Here is a 26,228-nt window from a genome sequence, read left to right on the forward strand (position 1 = left end):
ACACTCTTCAAACTTATGTATTGTTATTTGTTAGCAATTCTTAGCCTGGTGCCAGAGCCTTGACTCCCGATGCTGGCATCCGTCTGTCTGTCTGTCTGTCTGTCTATCACCTATCTTCCTATCTATCTATCTATCTATCTATTTATCTATCTATCATCATCTATCTATCTATCTGAGATTACAAGGTGGTTCTTTCCAGATCCAATGCAGGTTTTAAAATCAGGTTTTCTCCTAATTTCGCTTGAGTCTCAAAAGCCTGGGAATATTGGCATCATCAAAAAGGAGAAAATGGTGCCGAACTGAATTCTGGGTATCTAAGGACAGAGTGACCAAAGGATAAAAAGTGTGAAGACAGTTTGAAGAATGAGGGCTGCGGCATGACCCCAAAGGCAGCAGCAATTCCCACACCTGCGTGTTTGTCGGAGCAGACGGATATCAAAGTTCCAGGGGCGCAGGTTTCTATAAAGTTCATTTCAGTGAAATATTGATAGATAGCTCACACGGTTTTTTTTTTATAAAGCAAGATACGCTTATACTAAAAGGGGAATAGCTTAGTTTTTGCATGCTAAGCATCTCCACTCAAAAATAAGGAGAAAGACCACTATATAAAGCTATAATATTTGGCAAGATATGAGTAGTGCCGTAGAGAATTACAAGGTACTTTGGTGCCGGGTGTGGATCATACAAGGAAAAGATGAGTTAAAGAAGTTAAAAAGAAAAAGAAATTATAAACTGTTCTCAATGTAAAGTTTAAAAGAAGTAAGCGGCTTGCCAGATATAGCCGGGCTGAGGCAGGGGGAGCTGTCCCAGAAGAGGCAGAAGCATGAGCACCGGCTTGGGAATAGAAAAGAAACACAGTAGAAATCTAGAGCAGTTTTAACTCCTCATATGATATGATAAGGTTGTAGGGTTCCTTGGAGCAGTGTGGCTGGATACTGTGATTTGGTAGAGAGCAGAGAGTCACTGAAGCATTTTGAGGGGAGTCAATGGAGGCTTTCAATACAGTCCTCTGAGATGGATCAAAATCCTGATTGTGGAGACCAGACGAGTGACTCTGGTCCAGAAAATAAATGAGGAATATACGTACATGTATGTATGTAACATATGCAAACACGCATATGCATACGCTCCCGCCTTCATACATACATTCTCTGAGAAAGGATGCTGGCAATCTTACCCATACTGAATCCCCCCACAACTAACCCATGCCTGGCACCAAGTCAGCACTCAATATTTAAATAGTATCCGGTTACGTTAATAACCAAGGAGGTTGCTCTACTGATGTCTGTTTGCCATCTTTTCAGGCCCCCTCTCTCCAGCACTTTCTATGAGCTACTTACGAATGTATTTTGCTATAAATGCAGATAAAAGAACCACCACCACCTGTACTGAAAGATGTCTTTTTGTTCACCGTCTGATCCACAATCCCTATGTTGACTGCCTTCTTAAATGCGTAGCTCTGGGATAATTGACTCTCTAATCCCTGCCTCTGAAATCTGTCTCACGGGCTCTGTTTATACGCATCTCAGATCCCTCTCTCTGCATATTTCTTTATTTCTATGCTTTCCATTCCCAGCCTATAGTCTCCCGCTTTTCTAAGAATTCCCTACTCAAGGGACTTGGAATTCATGTTGGAATCAAAATTGTCGCCGTTGCTGGGAACAAGTACCAGGAGTCACACTTGCCACACAGCTGCTATGTCACACGGGGTGAGGAGGGAAACGCTGGCATTCGGAGTAAACTCGTGGCAGCAAACGGAAACACAGCCGCCCCAGAAGCCTCTGCTAAGGGAGGACTTTGAATTTTTTTATCCCCCGCGAGATAGAAAACCAGGGCCGGTTTTGAGCAGAACGACATGGTCTGGGTGGCCGGTGCTCTGCTGAGAGTAAGCATGTTGCTCTAGGAGCAAACACAGGCTCCTCCCCTGGCCGTCTGGGGTCAGGAAACTTCCTGGAAAAGAGCCAAGAGACACGTGTCAAAAAGAGCAGAGAGATTGGCTCGAGCAAAAGTCCAGAGGTGAGCTCCAGCAAGGAGTGATCAAGGAGTGGAAGGTCTGGGCTGGTCACTAAGGGCCTCGCTCAGTGTGAAAGGGTTTGAACTTGGTTCTGAGGGCAATGGGAGCAGGCAGAGTTGTATAGAGGGGAGAGACACGTCGCTTACACAGGGCATTCTGGCGGCTGTGTGGAGGAGGGCAGGACAGGTGGCATAGAAGACCAGGCGATAGAATCCAGAGGTGACTGTGGCCAACATTAAGTCAGCATCACGGGGATGGAGAAAAAGAGCCAGATTTCAGAGAAATCACCCCAGAAAAATCAATGGGCCTGTGTGATTGAGTAGCTCTTGGGATTCAGGTAGAGAGAAAGATCTGAGGTGGCCCCCAGGTCCTTGGACAAGGAGGTAGCTGCCAGCATACAGTAACCAAAGTCATGCAAGTGGATGAGATGACTCTGATGGGTGACTTTTTTGCAGGTGTAGAAAATAGGACCAGACTTGCCAATAGCTTGTGGCCCCAACAAAAGGGCCCTTAATTCTCCTTTAGCTCTGGATAAGAGAGGAGGCAATGCATGGGGCAGCTCTGCACTCTAGGTAACAGTCATGGGTCCGTTGTTTTAAAAAAATAGATTTCAGGAAAGGAGGTTAGAGGGTCCGTTGTTTTTGCTTGCGGGTTTTAATTGCATATTTGCATTTCTGAAAATGAGGCCGAGAACTGTTAGATCGCAATATGCCTCTTTCGGGAACAGCCTGCCTATTACACACTTGGGGTGCAAGGAACATTGCGTCAGGCCTGACAGGGGGTGCTTAGTTTTCTCTGAAAATGTTCCACGCCGCTCTCTTGCATCCCAGGCTCTCTGTGTCCTCCTAAGTGAAGTCGGTAGCAGCGGGAAGGAGGCAGCGCCACGCTGGTTGTACTTGGGATTCAGACTTTGTAATGAAATGCAGGTACCCTGGCTGCCCACACCTGTTCTGCACCCAAGGTCCGGAGGAGGCAGGAGGAGGCTGAGGGCTGGGGTAATGAGCAGGCAGTGTGCCTGGAAACCTGAGTACTAATTTTAGATTTAACAGCCATGTGGGAGAAGGTATCTTTAGGAGGCTGCAAGGCTGAAATTGTATGAAAATGATAGGGTTTAAGTCACTCTTGAGACAGACAAAATGCTACATTTGGATCCATGGGCTAGATTTTTATTAGCGTTTCCACAGAAACCAGTGTCAATCAGACAGATGCAGTCACGGCATTTGGGGGCCAGGTGACAAATAGCAGGAGGCCATGCGTTTCAAAGTTGTGATCTGGGCTGAACTGCCATCCTTCCTCCACCAGACGACACTGAAACCTGATCAATTTGTTTGTTGGGATGACAGATGGACATACAAAACCTTTTATAGTGTCTCAAGGTGGGAGGACAGACAACTCACCACCCTTGCCTCTGGGAGCGTCGCTATTCAGTTTTTGCATTTTTAATCTTATTGGTTCACTGCAGTTTTTCAGCCTTTGCAAACCCCCAAAATGAGCTAATTTGCATTACCGTTTTGCTGCTTTGCATCTTTTCAGGATCATTTGATGCTCGTTCTAAGAGAACTGAGCCAACAAAAGCCTGGTGTGGATCCCAACACATGGTCACACTCCATAACGATGCTAACAAGGAAGGACCAGAGCAGACTTGGAAGCGATGTTTTGGTTTCTTGTTTGGGGGTGGGGAGGAGGAGGTGGGTTTGGTGGCTTTATTTATGGGAAAATTGTCCAGGAATGGCTTTCTCTCTCTTGATTATATGTTTAGTAGTTGCATAGAATAAAAGACCCAGTGAATATTTGCAAATCTTCTCTTACCTGTTTCTTTATCCTTGTAACCACAGTAACAAGACTTCTTAAGGATGTAGATTTTTAAGAAAGCGAATTATGATTGAGTTATTAATAAAGATTAGAGGTGACAGAAATGACCGTCACTGAGCACTAGAGGTTTCAATGTGCAGATACATCAGTCCTTGGATGGTCTTTTGTACAAAACCTGTTACCTTAGCCCAAAGTTATTCACTCTCTTCCAGCTCCCAGGAGAGGATCGAAGGATGCCATAATGTCAGGGGGTGGGGAGCCCTCTAGTGGAAAATCATCAGGGCTTGCAGTGGAGCAGGAAAGAAAGTCCAGAAGCCACAGGAGGCATGTTAAATTTAGTCCAGCCAGTTGAACTGCGTCATGTAAACATGACATGACCTGCCATAGCCTCCTGCTGATTTTGGAAGGTGTTTACTAAGAAATCTGTCGTGCAGAATTACCAAGAACATATTGAGGTCTGTGCTAAGTAGGTACTCAAATGAAAATCATTATTCTAAGGATATATGACATTCTTCATAGCCCTCACCTGAAAAGCCTGCAATGGGCAAAGTAAGGAATTGGGGCGGGGGGGGGATGCCTTTTGGTAATAAATTAAAAATCCAATCTAAATTAGATGAGAACATCCCTCCCCCTCGCCACCAGGTCATTGGGGCTAAGATTTGCTCATCTCCAGTTGCTTCTTTAAACAGAATACACCTTTCTAACCCTGCCTTCCCTAAGGCCATCACCTAAGCTGGGTCCTAACTGTCATTATAATTCACTGTCTTGTTTATCTTGTAACTAGGAAAAAAATGACAAAACAGTTTCTCCCCTAATCTCTGACCATAATACATGTCTGAGACTGTAATGCCAGATTTTTACAAAATGTTTCTTCCTGTTTTGACTAGGGTTATGATATTTCTATGGGTCCCTTATTCCTGTCACTATTTGTGAATAAAGTAAATAAAGTGAGAGGAGACTAAAAAAAAAATCTCAAAACTTCTCAGTTGAAAATAACTTATTGACATCAGTGTTTTATATATATGCATTTTAAAGCATGCCACGTGGGAAATATCCTGCCATGTGTGTGTGTTTACATGCATTCCTGGAAAATATAGAGCATTAGAGTTGGGGTGCCTTGCTCGGAGCTCATGATCTATGAGCCCCTCTCAAGGGTTCAAAAAGCATATCTCCAGGCAATAAGAACCTGACATTGAAGCTTGTGCCCTTCAAAGCCCACGTAAGATTCGTCACCAGTGCAGCAGAGTCAGCCAGCGAAAATGCAAACTCAGCACATTCTAGCTAAAATCACAGTTGCCTTTGTTTCTAATCTCTGACACTGGAGAGTCTCTGACCGTCTAGTTGGCAAACTTGATTTGTCCTTTTATGGACAGAAAATGACTATAACAAGGATTTGCAAATCCTGTCCATACTTCAAGGACCTTCTAAGGTCGTGATGTTCCCTTGCAGGCTGCTCAGCCTGACAAATATGGCCGTTTCTGACTCTCGGGGGGCTTCCTCTCTGTGAGACCCACATGGATGCGTGGTCATACACTGCATGATAGAGTGGCCTGACTCCTTGCATGAATGTCCTGTCTCCCTGTTAAATGCCCTTGGGGGTAAGGCCAGTGTATTATACATCCTGGGTCTAGTTCATTCATTTCACTCATTCATTCACTAACTCATTCATTCATCCAGTGAACGGTTATTGAGCCTGTCTGGGACCAGGTCCTGTTCTCCTCTCTGGAGATATCTGAATGAGCAAAATGAACAAGATCTTTTTCCCGATAGAAAGAAATGTGGGACAGTGAACCTTAAACTCATTAACCACAAATGGGAAATTTCCACAATGGAAAAAGAAATAAAAATGTATACCCTGTGATAAAAGTGACAGAGGAAAAAAAGAATATGGTGCTCTAAAAGAGAACACTTAGTTAGACTGGGGGTCAAAAAAGGCCTCCGAGGCGGTGATGTTTAAGCTGAAAACTGAAGACACATGGTATTCCCCATAGAGCAGGTGCAAAGAAGTATTTCTTGCTTTAAGAAATGCTTAACCGGCTCTCAGGTCATGTGGGACAAACCTTCTAACCGCAGAGGATGCTTCTGGCTGTCTTCCGGTGCAACCCCACTCCTCTCCTTGTTTGCTGCCAGCCTACAAATGTTCTTTCTGGTGTCTTCCCTGGTTCCGATAGCCATGGAGACCCCTTCTGCGTCAGCTCGGGCTACAGTGGAAGCGAAACAGTTGGACCTCGGTGCTACTTGCAGAGTTAGGATAAAATGCAAATATATTTATGAAGCAGTTTAGCAGTCTGCAGGACACTTATCCTAACCATGGCATGTGACTGATTACAAAGTAAAAAGCAAAGTAAAAAGCCTTTGGAATTCAGCAAATCTGGGTTTGAACCGAGCCCTGTGACCTTGAACAGATAATTTCATAGTCTCGGTTTCTCATCTGTAAAATGAGGGCGAGCTCATTTGACACTCACAAGATTTTATGAGGATTAAAGTAATGCACCCAGGCACAGAATGTGGACAGTCACTAAACTTTCGCCGTAATCCCCTGCCCTCCTTTTCTCCCCGATTTTATGACCCCTCTGGGCCCCAGTTCTCCCCTTTGCTCCATGTTCACCTGAGAGCCACCATTGTCCCCTCAATACCAGTTCCTCGAGGATGAATCTGCTTCATTTATGAGACATATTGGGCCACCCAACAGCAGGGAGGATGTGAGTACTGGGGACTGAGCATGACCTGATACCACTCAGGTGAACAGCCCAGGGCAAGACAGGGTAACAGGACCAACGCCTGTCATCCTGGGGTCAGCAAAGGATTCGATCCAGGTGGGGACCTGGGGATACCAGGCAGGGTGATCACTCAGAGCCTAGGAGCAGGGTCAGGAGCATCCAGTCAGAAGCCAGGCCTGCAGGTTGGTCTCACCTAGGAGGAGCAAGAGCGGCTGTAACTCAGGGCTCCTTAACACTTCTGGGAGTTTGAGCACAAGAAGGCATCCATTCTAGGTCCCCAGGGAGAGGGGCGTGAGCAGGGCAGGAGATAAGTCTCCACCAAGACCTGTAGGTAACTGAATAGAGATCAGATGAGATCAAGCTTGGGAATGATGTAGGGCAGGGCAAACAGGGAAGGCAGAGAACCATGGGAGGTAACCTTTACAGCCAACGGGACATCGGGCTTATCTGCGAATGTTATATGCGATTATACTCGAATCCCTCTTACTTTCTTACAGGTCAGTACAGACACTTCCAGCTCAAGAAAAGCAGACCCCAAAGGCCGGAGCGCACTGCTGGCTGACATCCAGCAAGGAACTCGCCTACGAAAAGTCACGCAGATCAATGACCGCAGTGCCCCACAAATCGAGAGTAAGTGAGCACCTGGGCCGGGCTGGCTGGGAGCCAGGGGCCGGCCATGTGAGGTTCAGCCAGACACCCCTGGCTTGCCCAGGACAGGGCCCTCCTTGTTACCCAGGACGCATATCGGGCCATATCAGACCTGCTCGGTGTACGGGCCACGTGGGGAGAGAATCAGAGCTTCCCTTCCAGTCTGCAGGTGGTTTATAACGGATTTTCCATCATGGCGAGATGACTTATTTTGTTGGCATGATGAAATATGCATCATATAAAATTCACCATTTTAACTACTTCAAACGTCCAGTTCGGTGGCATTTAAAGATTCGCGGTGCGGTTGCAACCATCGCTCCGCCTAATCCCAGAACATTTCTGACACTTCAAAAAGAAATCATACCCGTTAGCGGTCAGACCCCGTTCCCCAGTTCCCAGTCCCTGGCAACCGTGAAATCCACTTCCTAGCTCTATGGATTTGCCTATTTTGGATATTTCGTATATGTAGAGTCATACAATTTGCAGCCTTCTGCGACTGGCTCCTTTCACTTAGCGTCTTGTTCTCAAGGTTCATCCCCGTGGCAAGTACCAGAACTTCATTTCTTTGTTATTGTTGAATAATACGTCCTCATATGGATACACCACTTTGCGTTTGTTCTTTGTGAGGTAACAAACATCACAGTCCTGTCTCGACATGGTCCTCAAACTCAGTGAGAGAAAAAGTCTAGTCTCGACCTATGAAAATGCAAAGTTTTGTTTTTCCCCAAGAAAAAAAGATTTATTCAGAACTCTCTCCCAGGATCATACGACTGTAGCTTTCTACGTCTTCAGGAGTTCAATAGGGTAAAGGGATCCCTGTGCTTGGGTCACACAACCCATGTCGACTTCTGGTGCCAGGCAATTCAGGGAACCTCTCTGAGACTAAGTCTGTTCATCTGCAAATTGGGGGAAATAATAATAATAATACATGTTCTTTTTTTGGTCAAGTTTGTTGAAGGTTGAAATAATATATGCAGAACCATTTATCAATGTAAGGTATTATTAAAGTCTTCATATATTTTTCAGTGATGAGCATAATGGTAATTCTCAAAGACAGCCCTGAAAACATAATTGTATCGATAGCTGTATATGTTAATATATAAGGATAAACAAATTCTTTTCAGAAATATTTTCAACAATTGCAATAAAAATTAGTTTCTATTCAGACCCACTAACTAATTGGTGAAGCCGAATTAACAGATAAGTCCATTTTATTGGAACACTCACTTGCTAATCATTTCCAATGAGTAGGTCATGTATAATATTAATATTCAGAATAACCTGGCCATGTTTATCTACCAGCGGGCACTGTGTCTTAATTTCTCTGTGCATATTAGCTTCAGGTGGTGAAGATTTATTTGCCAGAAATTCTTATCTAAGCCGAATGACTTCTCATTTTACGTAGCTGGTAATCACACACATCAGGAAGGCAGGAATTAGTGACACTTCTTTGAGGCTCATGAGCTTTCTCTTCCACAGAAGAAAAGGTGCAGGGGAGCATGCGGGGCTCGGGGGGTGAGAACCGGGGAGACAGGACAGGAAAATGTGGAAGCGCAAATCACTGCAGATCTTCACTGCCTGCTTGCAGCTCTGGGCCAGGCTCTGTGGACAGGAAGTTAAAATTACCGACTGAATTAAATCTGTGGGTTTTCTCTGGCTAGTCCTCCCACAACGACAATCAAGTTGAAAGTAGGACCAGCTCTACAACCACCATGTTTGGGTTTTCTAATTTGAAAGACGCTCCAGTTGTCCATTGGCATCTGCTATATTACGGTGCATAGATTCCTTTGTTTTGGTCACTTTTCGGGGTGGTCGGCCACTGACAGTTGGTTATTTGGTAGGTCCAGAGAAGACAGCAGACAGGCCTGGGTACATGAGTCTGCAGGGTTTCAAGGCAGAGGCTGTTTGGGAAAGACGCCAACTAAAAGGATAACATTGCAGATGGGAGAACAGAAAGGCTTCCGTGGGCAGCGTTAGACCATGACTCCAGGTGAGAATCAGCAGCTTGGTTCCGCTCACAAGTCCTCATCTACTTGCCTCTTCTCTCTAAAGGTTCTAAAGGACCCAACAACAAAGAAGGAGGAGGTTCCACAAACTCCCGAGGTGGAAGCACCCCCCCAGCCCTGGGAGATCTGTTTGCTGGTGGCTTTCCTGTATTGAGACCAGCAGGCCAGAGAGATGCAGCAGGTAAGGAAGAACTCAGACTGGCTGCCTTGTGACCTTCATCTCCTTCACTTGTAGAACCAACTAGGAAATCCTCACACGCCAGTAAGCGACATGTTTTTAGTGAACAGCCATGGAGCAGGAGATCATCTGTTTGGGAACTTAAGCACTGAAAGTTGCCAAAGCACAAAATTGTTCTCATGGGACCTTTTTAATCATCATCCTATTGCAATCATCCCGTTGTAACAATTGAAGAATAATTTGCCATAGTGCGTAGTATTTAGCAATGTTGTGATTGTGGCCCAGACTGCAAAGTACAGACAGAAGATCTTAGCGACATCACCGTGGCTTCACCGGCAATGCACTAGTCGTAAACTCCCATTGTGTCAGTTCACTATTGCTGTGTAACAAAATGCCCTAAAACTTAGGGCCTTTTAACAACTGTTTATTTAGCTTACAGTTCTGCGCATTGGCAATTTAGGGTGACCTCAGCTGGGCTCTCTCTACAGGTCGAGTCGGTGGCTTTGCTAGCTTGATATTTCTTATGTCTTTGATGCCTCAGCTGGGATGACCGGCCTGACCGATCCATGTGGTCTCTCCTTATCTAGCAGACTTTTCAGGGTTTGTTTTCATAGTCGTGGCAGGGTTTCAGCAAAGAAGACAGAAGGATATAAAGTCTCTTGAGGCTTAGTCTTGGAATTGGCACAGTGTTACTTCCTACCAAAGCAAAGCAAGTCACAAGGCCAGCCCGAGACAAGGGTGAGAAAAGAGACTTCACCTCTCGGTGAAAGGAACAGCAAAATCACCTTTCAAAGATTATGGAATCAGGACTGAATGGATAATCAAGGCCATTTTTGCAACCAGTCTACCACAGTCATTTGTGTTTTAGTGGGTATCAAATGTTTTGAAAGCATTGCATCAAAATCAGGCAAATACATATTTATCATGTGAAAAAGAAAAAGTGTTTTCCTTATTACTGTGCTCTTTAGCCAGCAAGGTGAATAAACTCTAAGAAGTTCATTATTCTAGGGACTATCAAGCCCAAAACATTCCTGGTATAGAATCTTCTACCATGTGACTTTGCTGACTTTCTCAGTGGGCTCTGTGGCTGTTTGACCGTATGGGGTGTGTTTGCTGCCATCGCCTACTGATAAAATTCAGCAGAGATAAGGGCTCTAGGATGCTCTGAGATCCAACTGGAACCTTCTCAGAGACCATTTCATTCCTCGTTTTTGCTGCGGGTTTGTCAGATAAGAAAGTGTGAGGTCAACTTGAAAAAAAGAGCTGGCATTCTGGCATTCTTCGGTGCCCTCTTCTTTTTCCAACTTCCTGAGCGGTATCAAAAATATATCCTTTGGGAAACTTCTACTGACTTCTCTTCACAGAGACGAAGATAGGAGAAATAACCCGCAGTCAGGTTATAACAGAGACCAGCCACCGGAAAGCGGCAGTATTCCTCCATGTCTCCAATAAGACACACTTGTCAGATGTTTGAGGCACTATGTTTGTGAAGACAAGAATCGATCTCTAGAGGAGACCGAACTCCATAACGACGTAATTAACGATGCCTGTTATAGGACGGAAATTCAAGGACAGAGCCAATAGGTAGATCCATGTCGCAGTATGACAGCCATGGCTCTCCTCTCTCAGAACTCTCCCATCCGTCCCCTTGTCATTCAGAGAAAAGGTCTTTGGCCTTTGCTGCCTCTCTGACCTTCTTGCTGGCTCACGCCCTGCACTGCTCCAGCCACACTGCCTTCCTGCTGTTCTTGCACAAACCAGAAAATATAGGGTTGCTGAAATAGGGAAAAAGTCTCCCCCAGAATTCCTTTGAGGGAGAACACTGTATTTATTAGGAAGAAGTATTTTTAAATGCCTTCAAGGTGGAGAGTGACTCTGAGAGGGCATGGGGAAGCAGTGGTTACAGAACTCCCATGGAGTAAACAAGAAGAGGAACATTTTCCGCCTTAAGCAAAGGGAAAAAACGGGTAAGAACTAGCAGTCTGGCGGAAGGGCACGTGCCGAGAGTGACAAGGCCACTCCCGGGGACCACGCTGTAGTCTTCCAGCAAACAGGTGCTTTCCATGAGCGGTTTGTTGTTGTTGAGTTCCAGAGGCCTTGGATTTCGAGGTGGGGTCAGTGTGGCGTGGGGAGGTACTGGGTCAGGAAGCCAGGAGCCCGGGAGACCGTGAGCGCCTTAGAAATGGGCACACGTCTTTGAGAAGAGGCGCTCTGAACTTGCAGAGGCCAAGAGACTGGGAGGTTCAAGGTCACTGGACCAGGATCCCCAAGGCAGGATGTGTTCCTACCGACTTGGGAGTTACCTTATATATTCAGGAAATTGTGAAGCTTCTGCTCTCTACAGAAACGAAGTCCTTGTTCACAAGGACAAGTGAGGAACACCTCCCTCACCAGGAGATTCTGGTTGACACCTGAGCATCCAATCTGGGACATAAGGGTTGATGGACCTAGTGGGCAAGAATGAATGAGTGTGATGGTGGCCTCGGGATGAGGAAGGACAAAGGAGCGGGGAGCAGTCCTGTGCCCAGGGCCGGGAGCCGGGAGGTGCTTAGCAGATGAGGATAGAGGTGGAATGCAATATGAAAGCTGGCGTCCTGAGCTGGGCTCCTCTCAGAGCTGGACAGCACAGTAGTGCTGGCAAGGACCTGGGGGCAAGTCCAGCTCGCCCTCTCGTGTGACGGTTCCTGCACCCGAGGCCCCTCAGTAGACACGCAGGCAGAGAGCATCCACCGTGCAATCCACTGACATCAGGCTTGAGAGTGTGGGTCATGCCTCCCACACACTTGAGGTCTCTTTCTTCTGTCGCCGAGCTAACTCGGAACTTGTCTCACTTACAGGTGGCAAGACAGGGCAGGCCCCTGGCTCCCGCGCGCCTTCTCCCCGGCTTCCCACCAAAACTGTCAGCAGTCCGCTGAACCCCCCAGCATCTCCCAGGCTAGGAAATGCCTCCGAGGCGCACGGTGCTGCCAGGACAGTCCCTCCTCGGCCCAGCGTGCCTGCCCGCCTCCTCCGACCCCACCCCACCTCCTCCACCCTTACCCCCCACCCCTGCCTTCCTCCCCATCGAGTTCCACTGGTATCCCCACCTATTTCAGACCAAGGGAATGCTTGGTAGTTCAAGCCCTTTGTGCCCGCATACCTCCCCCAGCCCTCCCCGCTTCCCCGGTATCGCTCTCGGTGACAGGCGGCAAGCCTCAGCTCGCCCCTTGCCTCCCGCCCAAATCCACCGCCCCTCCCTCCTCCCTCATGCTTGCGGGTACCCTGGGCTCAATGCCGATGCAGCCAGCCGCCAAGATACTCGGGGCCTCGCTCCTCCCCCGCCACCGCCCCACCACCCCCACTCCCCTTCGCCCTCGTGTGCCCCGATCACTCAGTGCCTGTGCCTTTGCCAGGCGCTAACAGCAGCAGGCCCCACCCCGTTGCTTTTAAGTCCCCCAGCTTCCAAGCGCAGCCACCGAAGCCCGGCTCGCAGGCCTTGCCGGCGCCGCCTGCCCCTCCGGGGTCACAGACATTCCTGCAGAAGAAGAGGCCAGGCCGAGGCCCAGGTAAGCACCGCTGTTCTGGACGGGGGTGGCCAGGGCAGCGGATCGCTTGACCGTTGCCAACAATTATGGAGGTGGAAGGCCACGGGCAGCAGCCCACTCCTAGGAGCCACTCGGGAACACCTTGGGAGGTCTTAGCTCGGGATCTGAGGTGAGAACAGACCTATTCATTGACCCCGTGAAGCAGAGTGAAATCTCATCGCATGGGCCTTTCCCTTGCTAGAGAAAGGAAACGAAGAGTGAGGGAGCCTGGAAGACTTTTCCAAGGTCATGCAGACCCCTCGCCGGGATCTTGCCATTACGAGCTGTGTGACCCTGGGCCATCACTTAGCCTCTCTGTGCTTTCTTCCCCTCAGCTGTAAAATAGGAATAGCAATAGCTCCCTCTCATGCAGCTGCTGGACCTGGGCCTGGCACCAGTGAGATCTAGAGGAGGGTTATTTGTTCTTGCCACCCTGGTACAGACCCCAAATCTTCTCCCTGGGATGGAGGGGCTGTGGGTGCAATTTGTGTCAGAGCCAGCTCTCCCATTCAATTTTTGGCTGAGTGATTCCAGTCTGGCTGCCAGCGGGAATCTTCACCGGTCCTCAGGAGATGGGATTATCACGCTGCCTTATTTTTGGCAGATCCTCCAGCTGACTCAAAAAACTGAGTATCTGTATTTTCAGCCAAATAGTAAGAATAATTTTTTCACCCGTCCAGCAGCGATGACTTTGGATTAGGTACAGATGTCCCATGACTGTGATCTGTGTGGAGCGCAGTGGCTACGTTCACTTTTGGTGTCCTTCTGAGTGGAAATCACACCCACACATACACACACACACACGTTCATCCACACATGCAAACACTCATATCCACACACATCCCTCAACACACATCCGCACTTATACACATATTCCTTGGTCTTTCAGAAAGTCTTTTGGTGTAGAAAGTCTCTTAAATGTATTTCTTTGCATTGAAAATAATACAAGCTCATGGTAGAGTAAATAGATAAAAATTGCAATCGCCGATAACAACATCACCCAGAAGTAAAACTGTTGTATTCAGATGTTTCCTTTCCTTTTTTTCTATATCTATATATTTACATTGTTACTACTATTTATATATACTCTTTTCTATTTTATTTGATATTACATTGAAAACAAATTTGTCAAATCATTAAAATTTATAAGCACATTCGTGTGATAATCAGTATATGCCATATTTATAGTATTATGAAGTTAATTATTATTTTTTTTATTATCAAGAATACTGCAGGAAATATTTTCATAGCAATTGTAGTCTACATTTTGGATGTTTTTTAAAGATGGGTTCCCAGAGAAAATTCTTGGTACAAAGAGCAAGAATATTTTTAAGTCTCTTAGTTGCAAGAGACAAGGTTTTAATCATTCTTTTTTTAATTGACTAGTCACCAGAAAAGCCAGCATTAGTGCTGGTGAGCCCTTTCTGTCACTTGTGATTCTTAAATATTCATTATGTGGTTTAAAAAAAAAAAACAATGCTTTAAGTTTAGAGAGATCTAAGTCCAAATTCTGGTTTTCTCACTTACTCCTGTGTAACCTCATACTAGTTTTTTTTTAATGTTCTTGAACCTTGCTCTTTTTTTGACAAATGAAAACAATAACACTTTGCACATAGGATTGTTACGCGTATTAAAGGAGAAAATGTGCTTGAAGCACTGTGCATGTCGCCGGGCTAGGCAGTGTCATTTCCTTTCCTTCTCTCTTGTCAGGTAGAAGGGCAGCTTTTCATCTAGAAGAGGGGTCAGCAGCCCCTTAACCCCTTTAGTCGGCTTGTGGGAGCCAGTAAATTCTAGCGGTGCCTGGTATCGAGGAAGGAAAGACCAGAAAGGGGAGGAAGGATGAGATTATTTTCTTTAAAAATCTCAAAGGAAGCAGACTGTTTGTCCACCCACAGGCACAGACCTGTGCGCACACATCCACCCACCTTACACCCGGGTTTGCTCAGGTTCAGGCTGTGGCTCCATCAGAAAGTGCAAGGCCCATGCCAGGAGCTGGGGAGGGAGCCTGGCAGCTTGGACCTGGGCACAGAGGGCGGTGCAGAGTGGCTCATACTCATATAGGAAGGCGGGACCGTCAGATGCCTCTTTGGAGGTGGGCAGACAGGATGGACTCCAGGCCCCCCTCGGTGATTCTTATCCTCAGAGAATGCTGCCAGTTCTTGGGGGCAACCCTAGCTCCTTGAACTATAAGCTGGATTTCTGGGCCTTGGTCACATGAGCCTGGTGTAGATTGGGAATGTGACCAAGAGGCGACAGACTTGAGGTGCAGCTGAAGAGTGAGGAGTAGGGGACACAGCTGGGATGTGGGGAACTGGAGGGCAGGGGACCAGGGGCTGAGCAGATGGCTGGTAGGGTCTGGGAGCTGCCCTTCTGCACTGGGTCTGGAACCGAAGGGCGGGGAGGAGCCCTGACGGTGGCAGGTGACAGAGAACGGCTGGCCGAGCGGACGCCTTGGCCTGCCCTGGAGCAGTAAAATCAAGGCCAGGAGCTGAAGCTCATCTGGCCTCTTTCATCGTGTCTTTGGATGTGAAACCTAGTTTTCCATGAATAAAACAAAGGTCATTTCTGCTCAGGCCAACTGCAGGGGAGAGAAAGGGGTTGTAATTGCGAACATCTTAGCGCAGATCATAGCAGCGCAGTTGTCATGTCATGAGGTGGAATCAGTAGAATACCTGCCCGCACGGAGGTGCCAAGACAGTGCTCGTTTATTGCCAAATGAGTCATACAAAAAAGTACTGGCAAAACAGGGCGCGCCTCCCATAGCGGTCCCCAGGGAAGGTTTGATGATGTAGCTGGGATTCGAAATGGGCCCCGGGTAGACGGGGTGGACTTAGACTGGCTGGAAGGAGAAACGAGGTCTGCGATGCAGGGGAACCAGTGTGAGCAGAAACTGGCAGCAGCAAGCCCCCGACAGCTCATTCCTCTAGCCTCCCTCTGAGCCGGGCCTGCGGACAGCCCCTCCCTCTCGTCGGACTAGGACACTGCAGTGGTTCCCCTTTTGTGGGCGGTGCCAACTGATGACATCATCGTCATTATTAGCATCACGGCGGCTAACGATTACTGAGCCTCTGCTACATGCCGCTTGACTTAACCCTCTCAGCAACTCTGGGAGGTGTGTGTACCAGGATTATTCCCATTATTCCCACAGATGAGGAAACAGAGGCACAAAAAGTTATTATCCCAGCGGGAGAAGCTGGATTCAGTCCCAAGCAGGTTGGCTCCAGAGGCTGCCGTTTTACTCACCTTGTCATATTACATCCAAAGATCTCAGTACCTCACCTTTCACAGAAGGTTAGAGCGGTCACCGTCCCCATTCCTGTATCTGAACACACCATGGTCTTCTCTGTCAGGGACCAGCGGAGGAAAACTGAATCCGCCCCCGGCACCCCCTGCGAGATCACCCACCACAGAGCTTTCAAGCAAAAGCCAGCAGGCCCCAGCCTGGACCCCGACACAGCAGCCCGGAGGGCAGCTGCGGAATGGAAGCCTGCACATTATCGGTAAGTGGGGTCGCTGCCGGCTGTGTTGGCTGCCAGTGAAGAACTGGTTTCCCCGGGCTCAGGAGGGAGTTTGCCAGCCTGTGGTGTTGTCATTTTTAGGGCAAATGCTTTGCAGGAACAGGGGCTCACTGTGGCACAGAACAACCTACAGGTTGTGTTAAACATAGGGTTTCTCTTGAGGTTTTTCTGGGGGTTCCAGAACCCACTCTCCAACCTCCCGATGGAGCTTAGACAGAGGGAAGAAAACCAACTTTCAAATTCTGTGTGTGTGTGTGTCTCCATGGAGAAGTCTATGCATAGGGTTAAAAGAAGAGAGTGATTTAGACAAGGTGAATGAATGAACGAAGGCTCAATAGGCGGGGGGACAATTAGGGCAAAAATATGGAGATAGGAACAAAAGTCACCTGGGGTCAGGTGTGACCAAAAATCTTTGAATCCCTTTGTAGGTTGAGCTACTCTCAGACACAAAGCTTAGATCATAAAGCAGGGACTCAACCCATGAAAGGGCCACAAGCCCTCTCTCCTCTTCCACCAAGGGCTCAGGGCAGAACCTGTTTCCTTTGGGGAGCCCAGGTCCCCAGCTGGACATAAGCTGTGCTACTTCCCACCAGCCAGGCCAAGGACTCCTGTTCTGCCCACCTCTCCCACCAAAGATGTCCCCAGGAGCTCAGGGGGAGCTTTAGGCCACAGGGACTTTTCTGGTCATTGGTTGCTGCCGGGTTCTGGACGCCAAGCCCTGGATATCCCTGGCCTTCTCCTTGTGGGTTGAAGTATATTGGGGTGGGTGGTGGGAGAATCTGTTGATTTCGCTTTCCCTGATTCTCTCTGTCTCAGCTAAACAGTAAAAAATGAGAAATAGATGGATGTCATTAAAATGCCTGCACTGGACACACAACCTGTGTGCTCCTGGAAATAATCAAAACTTGGGTCGCCACAGTAATCAGAATGATTTTGCCATTTCTCGTGTGTACAGATGACTTTGAGTCTAAATTCACATTCCATTCTGTGGAAGACTTCCCTCCTCCAGATGAATACAAACCATGCCAGAAGGTTTACCCCAGCAAGATCCCCAGAAGTAAGTACCGAAGTACCCTCCCTATGAGACCCCAGATTGTCCCTGATCTTCTGGAATTTGGTGCTCATTGATTGGCTACAGGCTGTCTAGAGGATGACGTCATAATTTCACTGTCCTATACAGCAAGGATGCAGTGCTATTCATACTTGTGGAAGGTTCAGAACATTTATTTGTCCCAGTCCCCAGGGATTCATTCTGAGGCTTTTACAGAATACCAGAGTTAATTGCTTAGTGTCAGATTTTTGGGGGGCTTGAATTTACATGTCCCTCCCCTCCCTGTGGCTTTTTGACTAGGGAGCTAAACACTCCAAGAAAATGGGATGCAGGAACTTTGCATTAATAGTTGGGAAAGAACCTGAAAACCCCCAGTTTAGAACTGTGGCAGACAGTGAAACGGTGAAAGTCTTCAAGCCAGTCATTCTAAACCTTGGCTACATATTAAAATGACCTAGAGCAGCGGTCCCCAACCATTTTGGCACCAGGGACCAATGCTCCAATGAGAATCTAATGCCTGATGATCTGAGGTGGAGCCGAGGCGGTGATGTTAGCTCTGGGGAGCGGCTGCCAATACAGATGACGCTTCGCTCGCCTGCCGCTCACCTGCCGCTCACCTCTCGCCGTGTGGTCCAGTTCCTAACAGGCCACGGACGGGTACCAGTCCACAGCCCGGGGGTTTGGGGACCCCTGACCTAGAGGACTTAAAAATCTCAAAGGCTAGGCTGCACCTAGACCAACTAAATCAGAATACATGCATGGGACCAGGGTGTCGGTATTGTTGAAAGCTGCCAGGTGATTCCAATGTTTAGCCAAGACTCAAAGTCTCAGCCCCGTAAGAGCTGCCTCTGCTTATTCCATTATGTGGCCAGGCCCCAAGAATGGCCTTCACTCGGCTGACCCGTTCAGCTCCAAGGGTGGAGGAGGGAAAGGCCGGCCAGCCTGCCCCTCAGGCTGAAAGGCCAGGGAAGCCAAGTGCTTTAGGAAAACAGGAAGCGAAAATAAACAAAGTGGGGTGTTGACCACACAGCAGTGATGCTCTCTGTTAGCTGACGTGAGCCAATGCTTGTCCGGATCTGAGCCAGTCCAAATGGGCGGCACTTGCTAAGAGGAGGGCAGAGTCAATAACACGGGGTGAGGGCCGGATGAGTCCCCAGCCCTCATCCTGAGTAAGGCTCCCAATCCCAGACTCAAGTGGACCAGCAATGGAAAATCGTGTCTGGGATTAACCCAGGACTGGGCAGCAGGCTCCATAGGCCTGTCCTTTCAGAGGGACCTTGGCAAGGTACCTCGGCGAGGGTTCGGCTTCCTGCAGAGCAGACCAAGGAGCTCAAGTCTGCTGTCTGCTCAGCTCACAGGCTCAGCCCGGCACAGATCTTCCTGCACTGGCCTGTGGGATTGCACATTCAGAGAGAAATGACCTTGCGTGTGTTTTAAATAATCTATAAGTACTACTTCTCTGAATTAAGAGAAAAAGAAAAACAAGAGAAGGATAAAGAAGACAGAGAGAAATCACCCCCCACCTGCCCCGTTCCTACAAGGTTTAAATAGACCGAGATGCGTGGGAGCGGGAGGAGACAGGTGACGTGGCAGGCTCCCACTGCTCCTCAGTTCAAGTTCAGCAGATGGGCCTGTACTTCCCGCTATGCACCAGGCTCCATGCTGGCACCAGAGACTACAATGTATAAGAAACGAGGTCTCTACCATCACACACCTACTGTACACACTCCTGCAACAGAAGAAATTAACTACATTGCCGTGGAGTGTCTTAATCATTGATCCGTTTAAAGTGCTAAGGGCACCATGGTGGGTGTGAAGCTGGGGTGAAGGGTGGGGACCTGGAGGCGTAGAAAGAGGTAGCATTCTAGGAACCCAGGAGAGAGGCATGGGAGAGTGCTTGGGACATTGAGGAACCACCAGCAAGTCCCACGTGGCACGTAAGGGCAAGAGTTGGCTGGCCTGGGATAAGCCACGTAGGATGCCAGTGGTGTTAGGTTTGGTAGGGCAGAGTATCAATAAATAATACCCCTTCCCATCGTGTGAAATGTTCACAAGAGTCAGACAGAGGAAGATCCAAGTGCCAGTGTTTTTATTGGAAGACAAGGCTTACGTGTGTATGATACTGAACTCCCTAATACTGTGCCCCACAGTGGGGGCTCCCAGACTCGCCCAGGCAGGGTGAGTTACAGGGGAGGAGACCACGCTGGCCTTCCTCTGCAGCCACAGACCCTGCCCCAGGTGGGACCAGACTGCACATGGCTAGTTCCCCCTCCTGAACTCACCAGAAAAGAGCTGAGAGAGAGTGGCCAGGACTTACCCTACAGGAGGTGCCTACGCATGAAATTAAGAAGACAAAGAGATGTGTCTTCTAACATGAAGGATTTTTTAACCCTTCTAAGGCTTGGGAACTTGAACCTAGAAGCAGAGAAGGACTGTCAGTAAAACACTAACCACCCCCAGCACCGTGAGTCATACCGCTGTGGGCCTCCTCGGATGTGCCTGGCTTCATACCTTATCATCAGTCCTTTGGAAGAAAGTTTACCTATAGGAAATAGGAGGTCGCAAGAGAATCAGTTACTGGCGCGTTCAGGTTCATGTCCTTTCTCTATGCGAAGGTTCGCAACTGGCCACCTTCACACCACAAGCCCCACGCATTCTGTTACCCCCAGACTGTAGCACATGAATGAGGCCACCTGGCCCCTGGAGGCTTTCCAGCCAGTGACCCAGCTGGTGACCCCTCCTCCAAACCAGACGTCAGCCAGCGTTTCCTCTAAAGGGCCAGAGACAACATATTTGAGGCTCAGCAGGCCATGTGGTCTCTGCCACTGCTACTCAGTTCTGCTGTTTTAACATTTATAGACAAGCCATAAATGAATGGGCATGGCTAACTTCTAAAAAAACTTTATTTACAAACACAGGTGCTGGCTGGATTTGTTCTGCTAGCCATATTTTGCTGATCTCGGCCTTAAACCGCTCTGGAAAAGCAGATTCGTAAACATCTCTGTCTGTCGTACAGCCTCTTTCAGTAATGTGCTGTGGAGTGCCTCAGCCTTCTGACTCAGAACCCAATCTTGTCCCTGAGAACAGAAGAAAATCTATGCCCCACACAGCGCACCAGGAGGGCACAGTTGGCAGTCTGCGCTGTGTTCCTCTCATCTCAAAGAAATGTTCCAATCGGTGTCCACACCAAAAAAAAAAATAATCTCCCAACACTGAGGTAGGCGCAGTTAAAAGAAACAAAAAGTAAAAAGAAAACCTACTAAAATAAACTGACATTTTACAGACCAGAAAGAGCGCTTGCAATTTCAAAACTAAGATATGGTTTCAGATTGCTGTGGCACGGGCAGACATGAAATACCTCCATCGCCTCCTAGCACAATTAAATTAGCATGTTCCTGCGTCCCTGTGAGCCACAGGGTAGAGCCTTGTTCATTATATGAGCGTGAGTCCGTTACGGGCCGTGCCTGTCTGATTGCATTTCTCCTGATGCTTTTCTTCCTGCTCACCGCTGACCCGGCTCCCCGAGGTCAGAGCGCTGCATGATCTGGGAGACGCCGCTGGCTCTGCAGGTCCAGCGCGTTTTCACGCCCGCTTGTAGCCCTCGGCCTCCTCCCACTTGCCTGCTTTCTCTCCTCCTGACACGCGCACAGCCCACAGATACCCGAATGCTTAACTCTTTTCTTTTTCTAACTTTTTATTGTGGTTTGGAAATACGTAACACGAAATTTGCCATCCACCTGCAACAAGTGGGTGAAATAAAATAAGGCAGAGACACTGGGTGGAATGCTATGCATCCATCAAAACGGCATTGTTGGATATTTGGTGACATGAGAAAAATGTTAACGCTACCTTGAGAAGTCAAAACAAAACAAAACGCAACAAACCAGTACACGAAAAGTATAGAACATAGAACCTACGGTTAATTTTTAAAAGAAACATGTCGCGAATCTATATGGAGAGGGAGAAGGAGAATTTGACCAAATAAAGAGATGAGGCTAGAAATATAGAAGCCTTAAAGTGTTAAAAATGGCGACACTCAATGGTAGAATGCTGGGTGATTTTTGTTTTCCTTATGCTTCACTATTTTGTCCAAGTTTGCTGTAACAAATACATATTATTTGTAATAATCATTACAGCTAATTGGAAAATCCCAAATCATAGGGAGAGAGACTCTGATCACCCCGCCCGTGGTCTGAGCACCTGTGGCAGGGGAAGTAGGGCCCCGAGATCTGTAGGGTGACCCCTCCAAGTTCTCAACAAGTGGGACGTGGCCGAGGAAGGAACGACGGGCCCCTCACACCAGCCTCAGCTGTGACAGTGAGTGGGAAGGAGAAAAAAGGCCAGGTCTGCGATTTCTAAGCTTTAGATCTGGCAGATACTAGAATTATCATTTCCAGTGAAACCTGTCATTTCCTTCAGTTAGAGGCTAGTCTCCGCCTCCATTGTTAGGACAGGAGAGGCCTTTGAGGTCATCCAGCCCAACTCCTTCATGTACAGCTGAAGAAACCGAGGCAGAAGTCGAGTGACCTGCCCCTGGTCACAGCTGGTGGCAAAGCTGAGGCTCGGGCTGAGGTTCTTTGCTCCATGTCCAGTGTTCTCCTCACCACACTTGCTACCCCTCGACCTCAGGCCGTGTGGACTGGACCACGGAGAGGCCATGCTGGCCCGGAGCCGATGGTTAGGTCTGCTTCTCTGAGGAGCCCACCTTTCTCCTAACCCAAGTTCGCAGCCGGGGACTGTCCTCCAAGGCTAGGAGGGACCCAGCGCTGACAGCCAGCCAAGTCTGCATCCTTCCCCGCCTTTCTCGAGCCCTGCAGGATATGTCCTCTTATTGGTTGGCTACAAAATGGATTTTTTTTTTTTTTCTGACATGAAAGTATCTCTGTGCCTAGGAAAAAAGTACATGGCTGGCTTGGTTTACAAATGACAAAAAATAAAGTCGGGAGCCAGCTTGGCCCCCGGCCTCTGCTCCTTCGCCCCAAGCACAGACATTCTTTGTGAAGCCCCACAGTTCAGAGGACTTGTCACATTGAGCCGCCCTGCAGGTGGCGGCTCCTGCAGCACAGCTGTTAAAACCCAGGGGCGGCAGCAGCAGCGGTCACTCCAGCTGCTCCGAGCGCAGGAGACACGTGTCATTGGGTAGAGATGTAAACACATTTCTTACTGCAACTCGTGGTACCCAAAGTTCGAAAACCACGGTTTTGGCGATTCTGAGATACTCTCGTGTGAGAAAACAGCCCAGTGAAGGACTATTTCAACAGAATGGCTCTGACTTGTGAATTCTGGTGGCATCTCATAAGGGACAGTCCTCTAAGGAGACACTTGGATTAAAAATACCCTGAGTGACCCAGACTCACTCCCAGCCACCCACTTCCGCAGCCATGAAATTTCTTTAACAAGATGCAGAGTTTTCCTTCCTGTTTTATGAAGAAATGGAGTCTCCTTCAGCTCTACCGTTGTTTCCAGTGGTTTTTATGGAAAACGAGGCTGACCTACAGAGAAGCCTGTTTCATTGTTCAGTGGTTCTCCAGTGGGGTGGTGGGGATTCTGCTTCCCAGGGGACATTCGGTGCTGTCTAGAGATATTTCTGTTGTTGTTGTTACAGATGATCTGGGTTGCAGATGTGCCACTGACATGTAGTAGGTAGAGGCCGGGGATGCTTCTCAACAGCCTGCAGCACGCAGGTGGCCCCCATAGCAAAGAATTAATCAGCCCAAGATGTCAATAGAGCCACGTTAGGAAATGCTGGCCAAGAGGAAGCCTTTTCTGTAGTAGACTGGAGGTTCTGAAACCTTCGCACAGTCACTTCAAGGTCGCACTGCCACGTGGAATTAGGTCAGGGGCTATATATCAGTGTCTTTTCATTTTTTACTTAGTTAATAAACTGGCTAAGAATTTAGGACTCCTTATGTCATTATCCTGATAAAATCACCTTTATCCTAGGACAAACACACTCGTTAATTTAAAAAGCGTTTTAATGAAAGTTCCAGTGCCTGTTGGATTAATAGTTTGTAAGTTGTGGAGACCCTTCTATGCGATAGTTAATTTAAAAAATCGTATCTTACCTTCACAGATTCTTAAGATGACTCATATGTTCATTGTAGAAAACTTGAAAAGTATTTTTTTAGACATTAAAAAAACCAGTAAACTCAGGAGGAATCACTTCAGTATATTATTTATATTTTTTATGAATTTTAAAACTAGTCGAGGTCATCTAATTTATACAATTTTTTCTCCTACATTTCACACATCATGCCAAATCGTCTGAGCCTTTGTAAACATTTCTCCCTTAGCACGCCGACTGTGACGGCTCCGTATCCACAGTCTGTGATATAGAAGCAGGGGTGGAAACACGTGGTCTTGGGCCAGCAGCCTGAAGGTTTCAGGTTGACCGGCTCACCTTACCCTTGGTTCCGTCATGGTCGCTGGAGTGTTGGTTTAGCCTGAGTCTCTCTGTGAAGCCTGCAGCCAGTCCCTGGGCCAACAGATGGTGCGATTGTTCCTGTGTCTTTCAGGCCGTACACCTGGTCCCTGGCTCCACGCCGAAGCGGCACAAAGCTCCGATGACATCAAAGGCAGAAATTCTCAGGTAACACGTCCCTCGGTCTCTGAATGTAAAACCAGGAATTCTTCTCAAGAAGCCCAGAGATATTGAGGCTGTGCTTTCTCCCCGACAGCTTTACACTTAGCCTCAGACACTTTCTCCTCAGGGAAAGCCACTGGGTGGACCTTTGTTTCCAGCGAGAATGAAACACTCACAATTTCAAAATCTGAAGAATGAAAGGGGGGACCTTCTCTGGAATCACCGCCACATACAGAAGCAAGTTTAAGGACCCGAGCCCCTTGAGAATCACTGGGCAATGGTCACCCTGCTCACTCCCCATTCATTCTTCCCTCGTCGTGAGAAGTCTGAGAGAAAAACTGTAACACATATAAGACACAGTTCAGTGTCCTCGTCTCTAGGACACATGGTTTCTTACGGCACCCCTGGGGGGTTTCCTGCATCAACATTATTATTTATTTTGGCCACATTTAGTCACAATCCCGATCCTGGTAGCGAGAGAAAAGCTGAGAGGGGCACCCAATAGGTGCTTGTGTGAGAAGACACTCTTTGAAGTGTCCTCATTCTCACGCGGGACAGCTGGGACAGTGTTTCCCCCCCTGGGCAGAGATGGTGCCTCTCACTGCACGTGATAGGGGCTCATCTTAAAGCTGCCCCGCCGTTTCAGAGTTCTATGTGACAAAGAGGGTGGCCCGCTGTTAAATTAGGCCCCTCTGAAACTGCATGGACCCTCAAAGAAAGTGACCCGAGAAGAAGAGGAAGCTGGGATGAGTTCCTGGAAGGAGGACAAACACCTGTCCCTTTTCTGCCACAGCTAATCCAAGAATTGCAATAACCGTTCTCAGATGATCACAGGCTGAAAGCTGGGCATATGCTTGCAGTGAAGGGAGACATACAAGTACATAGGTACATAGGTCTAGGGAAAAGGAAGATGAAATTGTTCACAGGCTTTCGCTCTGGGAGATTATGGCTGTTTTACTTTCTCCCTAGTGCATTTCTGCTATTTCTGAATTTTCTACAATGAATACATTACTCCTGTGATCATAAAAATGTAGTCACAATCAAAATAATCATCCCTACATTATATAGCTCTTTACGTTTCTAGATAACTTGCATATGTTATCTCATTTGACCCTTTCATTAACCCTGTCATATAAACTAGAGAGAGACTGTTAATGCCATTTTCAGACAAGAAAACCCACCTCTAAGGGGCAAAGGAACTTGTCCAAGGTCACATGCCCCGACCTCTGCTCCTCGTCCGATATTCCTTCCACTACACCTCAGTGCTTTTCCTTGCATGTCAGACTGGCCAGGACAGGAGTCACCGTCGCCTTCAGACATGGAAGGGATGATCAAACATTGTGCAGTGTCTGGTCCCTGGCCTCGTGGCCGGCACACGCCTGGATCACCTGAACCCATAAAACTTGAGTCGGGGATGGACTAGAAAGTCTTTCTTGGTCATCCCATTGTCAAGTTCTCCTTCCCGTCTAGCTGGGCACTATCTTAATTCATTTGTACTTCGCTGAGATAAAAAGCAATCGCCCAGAGAATCGCTGAGTTCCAGACAGGGCAAGTGGTGCCCCAGAGGGTGCTTGGTGCTCATCTTTTATGGCTGCAGAGCCCAGGTGGTCCATGCACAGGTGGGAGCCCTCGGCGGGAAAGCTGAAGGCCTGGGACCCTGTCTCTCTTTCCATCACCTTGTCTTGGGACTTCCAGCAAGTTCTTTGTTTCCCTAAACTCCCTGTCAAGTGAATCAGATGCTGCTCCGTCCTATAAATGTGTTTAAGATAGCATTAGGTCCCCACATGCCATGAACTCCATGTCCCATTTCATCCCTTTTTCCACCCATGACCTTCTGGGTAAAAATCAGCTCCTTGCATATGATGGGACCATCAGGCCCTGGCATCCTTGCATGAATGAGGCAAAGCTTCGGTGCCCAGCCCTGGGGTGGGTCATCTGTGTGCAGTGAGTCCTCTAACCCCACCCGGTAATGCTGTCGTGTTTCCACAGTTGCCTCTGAAGACACTCCGGTGAGAAGTCAGCTGAAGCCAACATGCTGTGAACGTGTCTGACCTCACCACACTCGCATTGTAACTCATTTGACATACAGGCTCTGAATGGAGCATTTATTTATTGTAAATACGTGGTTTGCACAG

General features: G+C 48.0%; 1 protein-coding gene across 1 annotated transcript; it reads left to right on the forward strand.

The window, feature by feature from the left end:
* Positions 1–3,612: 3,612 nt before the first annotated feature.
* WIPF3 (WAS/WASL interacting protein family member 3) lies at positions 3,613–26,168 on the forward strand. The gene is given in 10 exon segments (XM_039862630.1): positions 3,613–3,688; positions 7,044–7,176; positions 9,247–9,381; positions 12,216–12,374; positions 12,377–12,434; positions 12,436–12,923; positions 16,292–16,441; positions 17,415–17,516; positions 24,026–24,099; positions 26,083–26,168. Coding segments are annotated over 10 exon segments (1,383 nt in total). The 5' UTR covers positions 3,613–3,628; the 3' UTR covers positions 26,107–26,168.
* The last annotated feature ends 60 nt before the right edge of the window (positions 26,169–26,228 follow it).

The sequence above is a fragment of the Pteropus medius genome, unplaced genomic scaffold (assembly GCF_902729225.1).
Source record: "Pteropus medius unplaced genomic scaffold, Ma_sr-lr_union100, whole genome shotgun sequence".
Classification (NCBI taxonomy): domain Eukaryota; kingdom Metazoa; phylum Chordata; class Mammalia; order Chiroptera; family Pteropodidae; genus Pteropus; species Pteropus medius.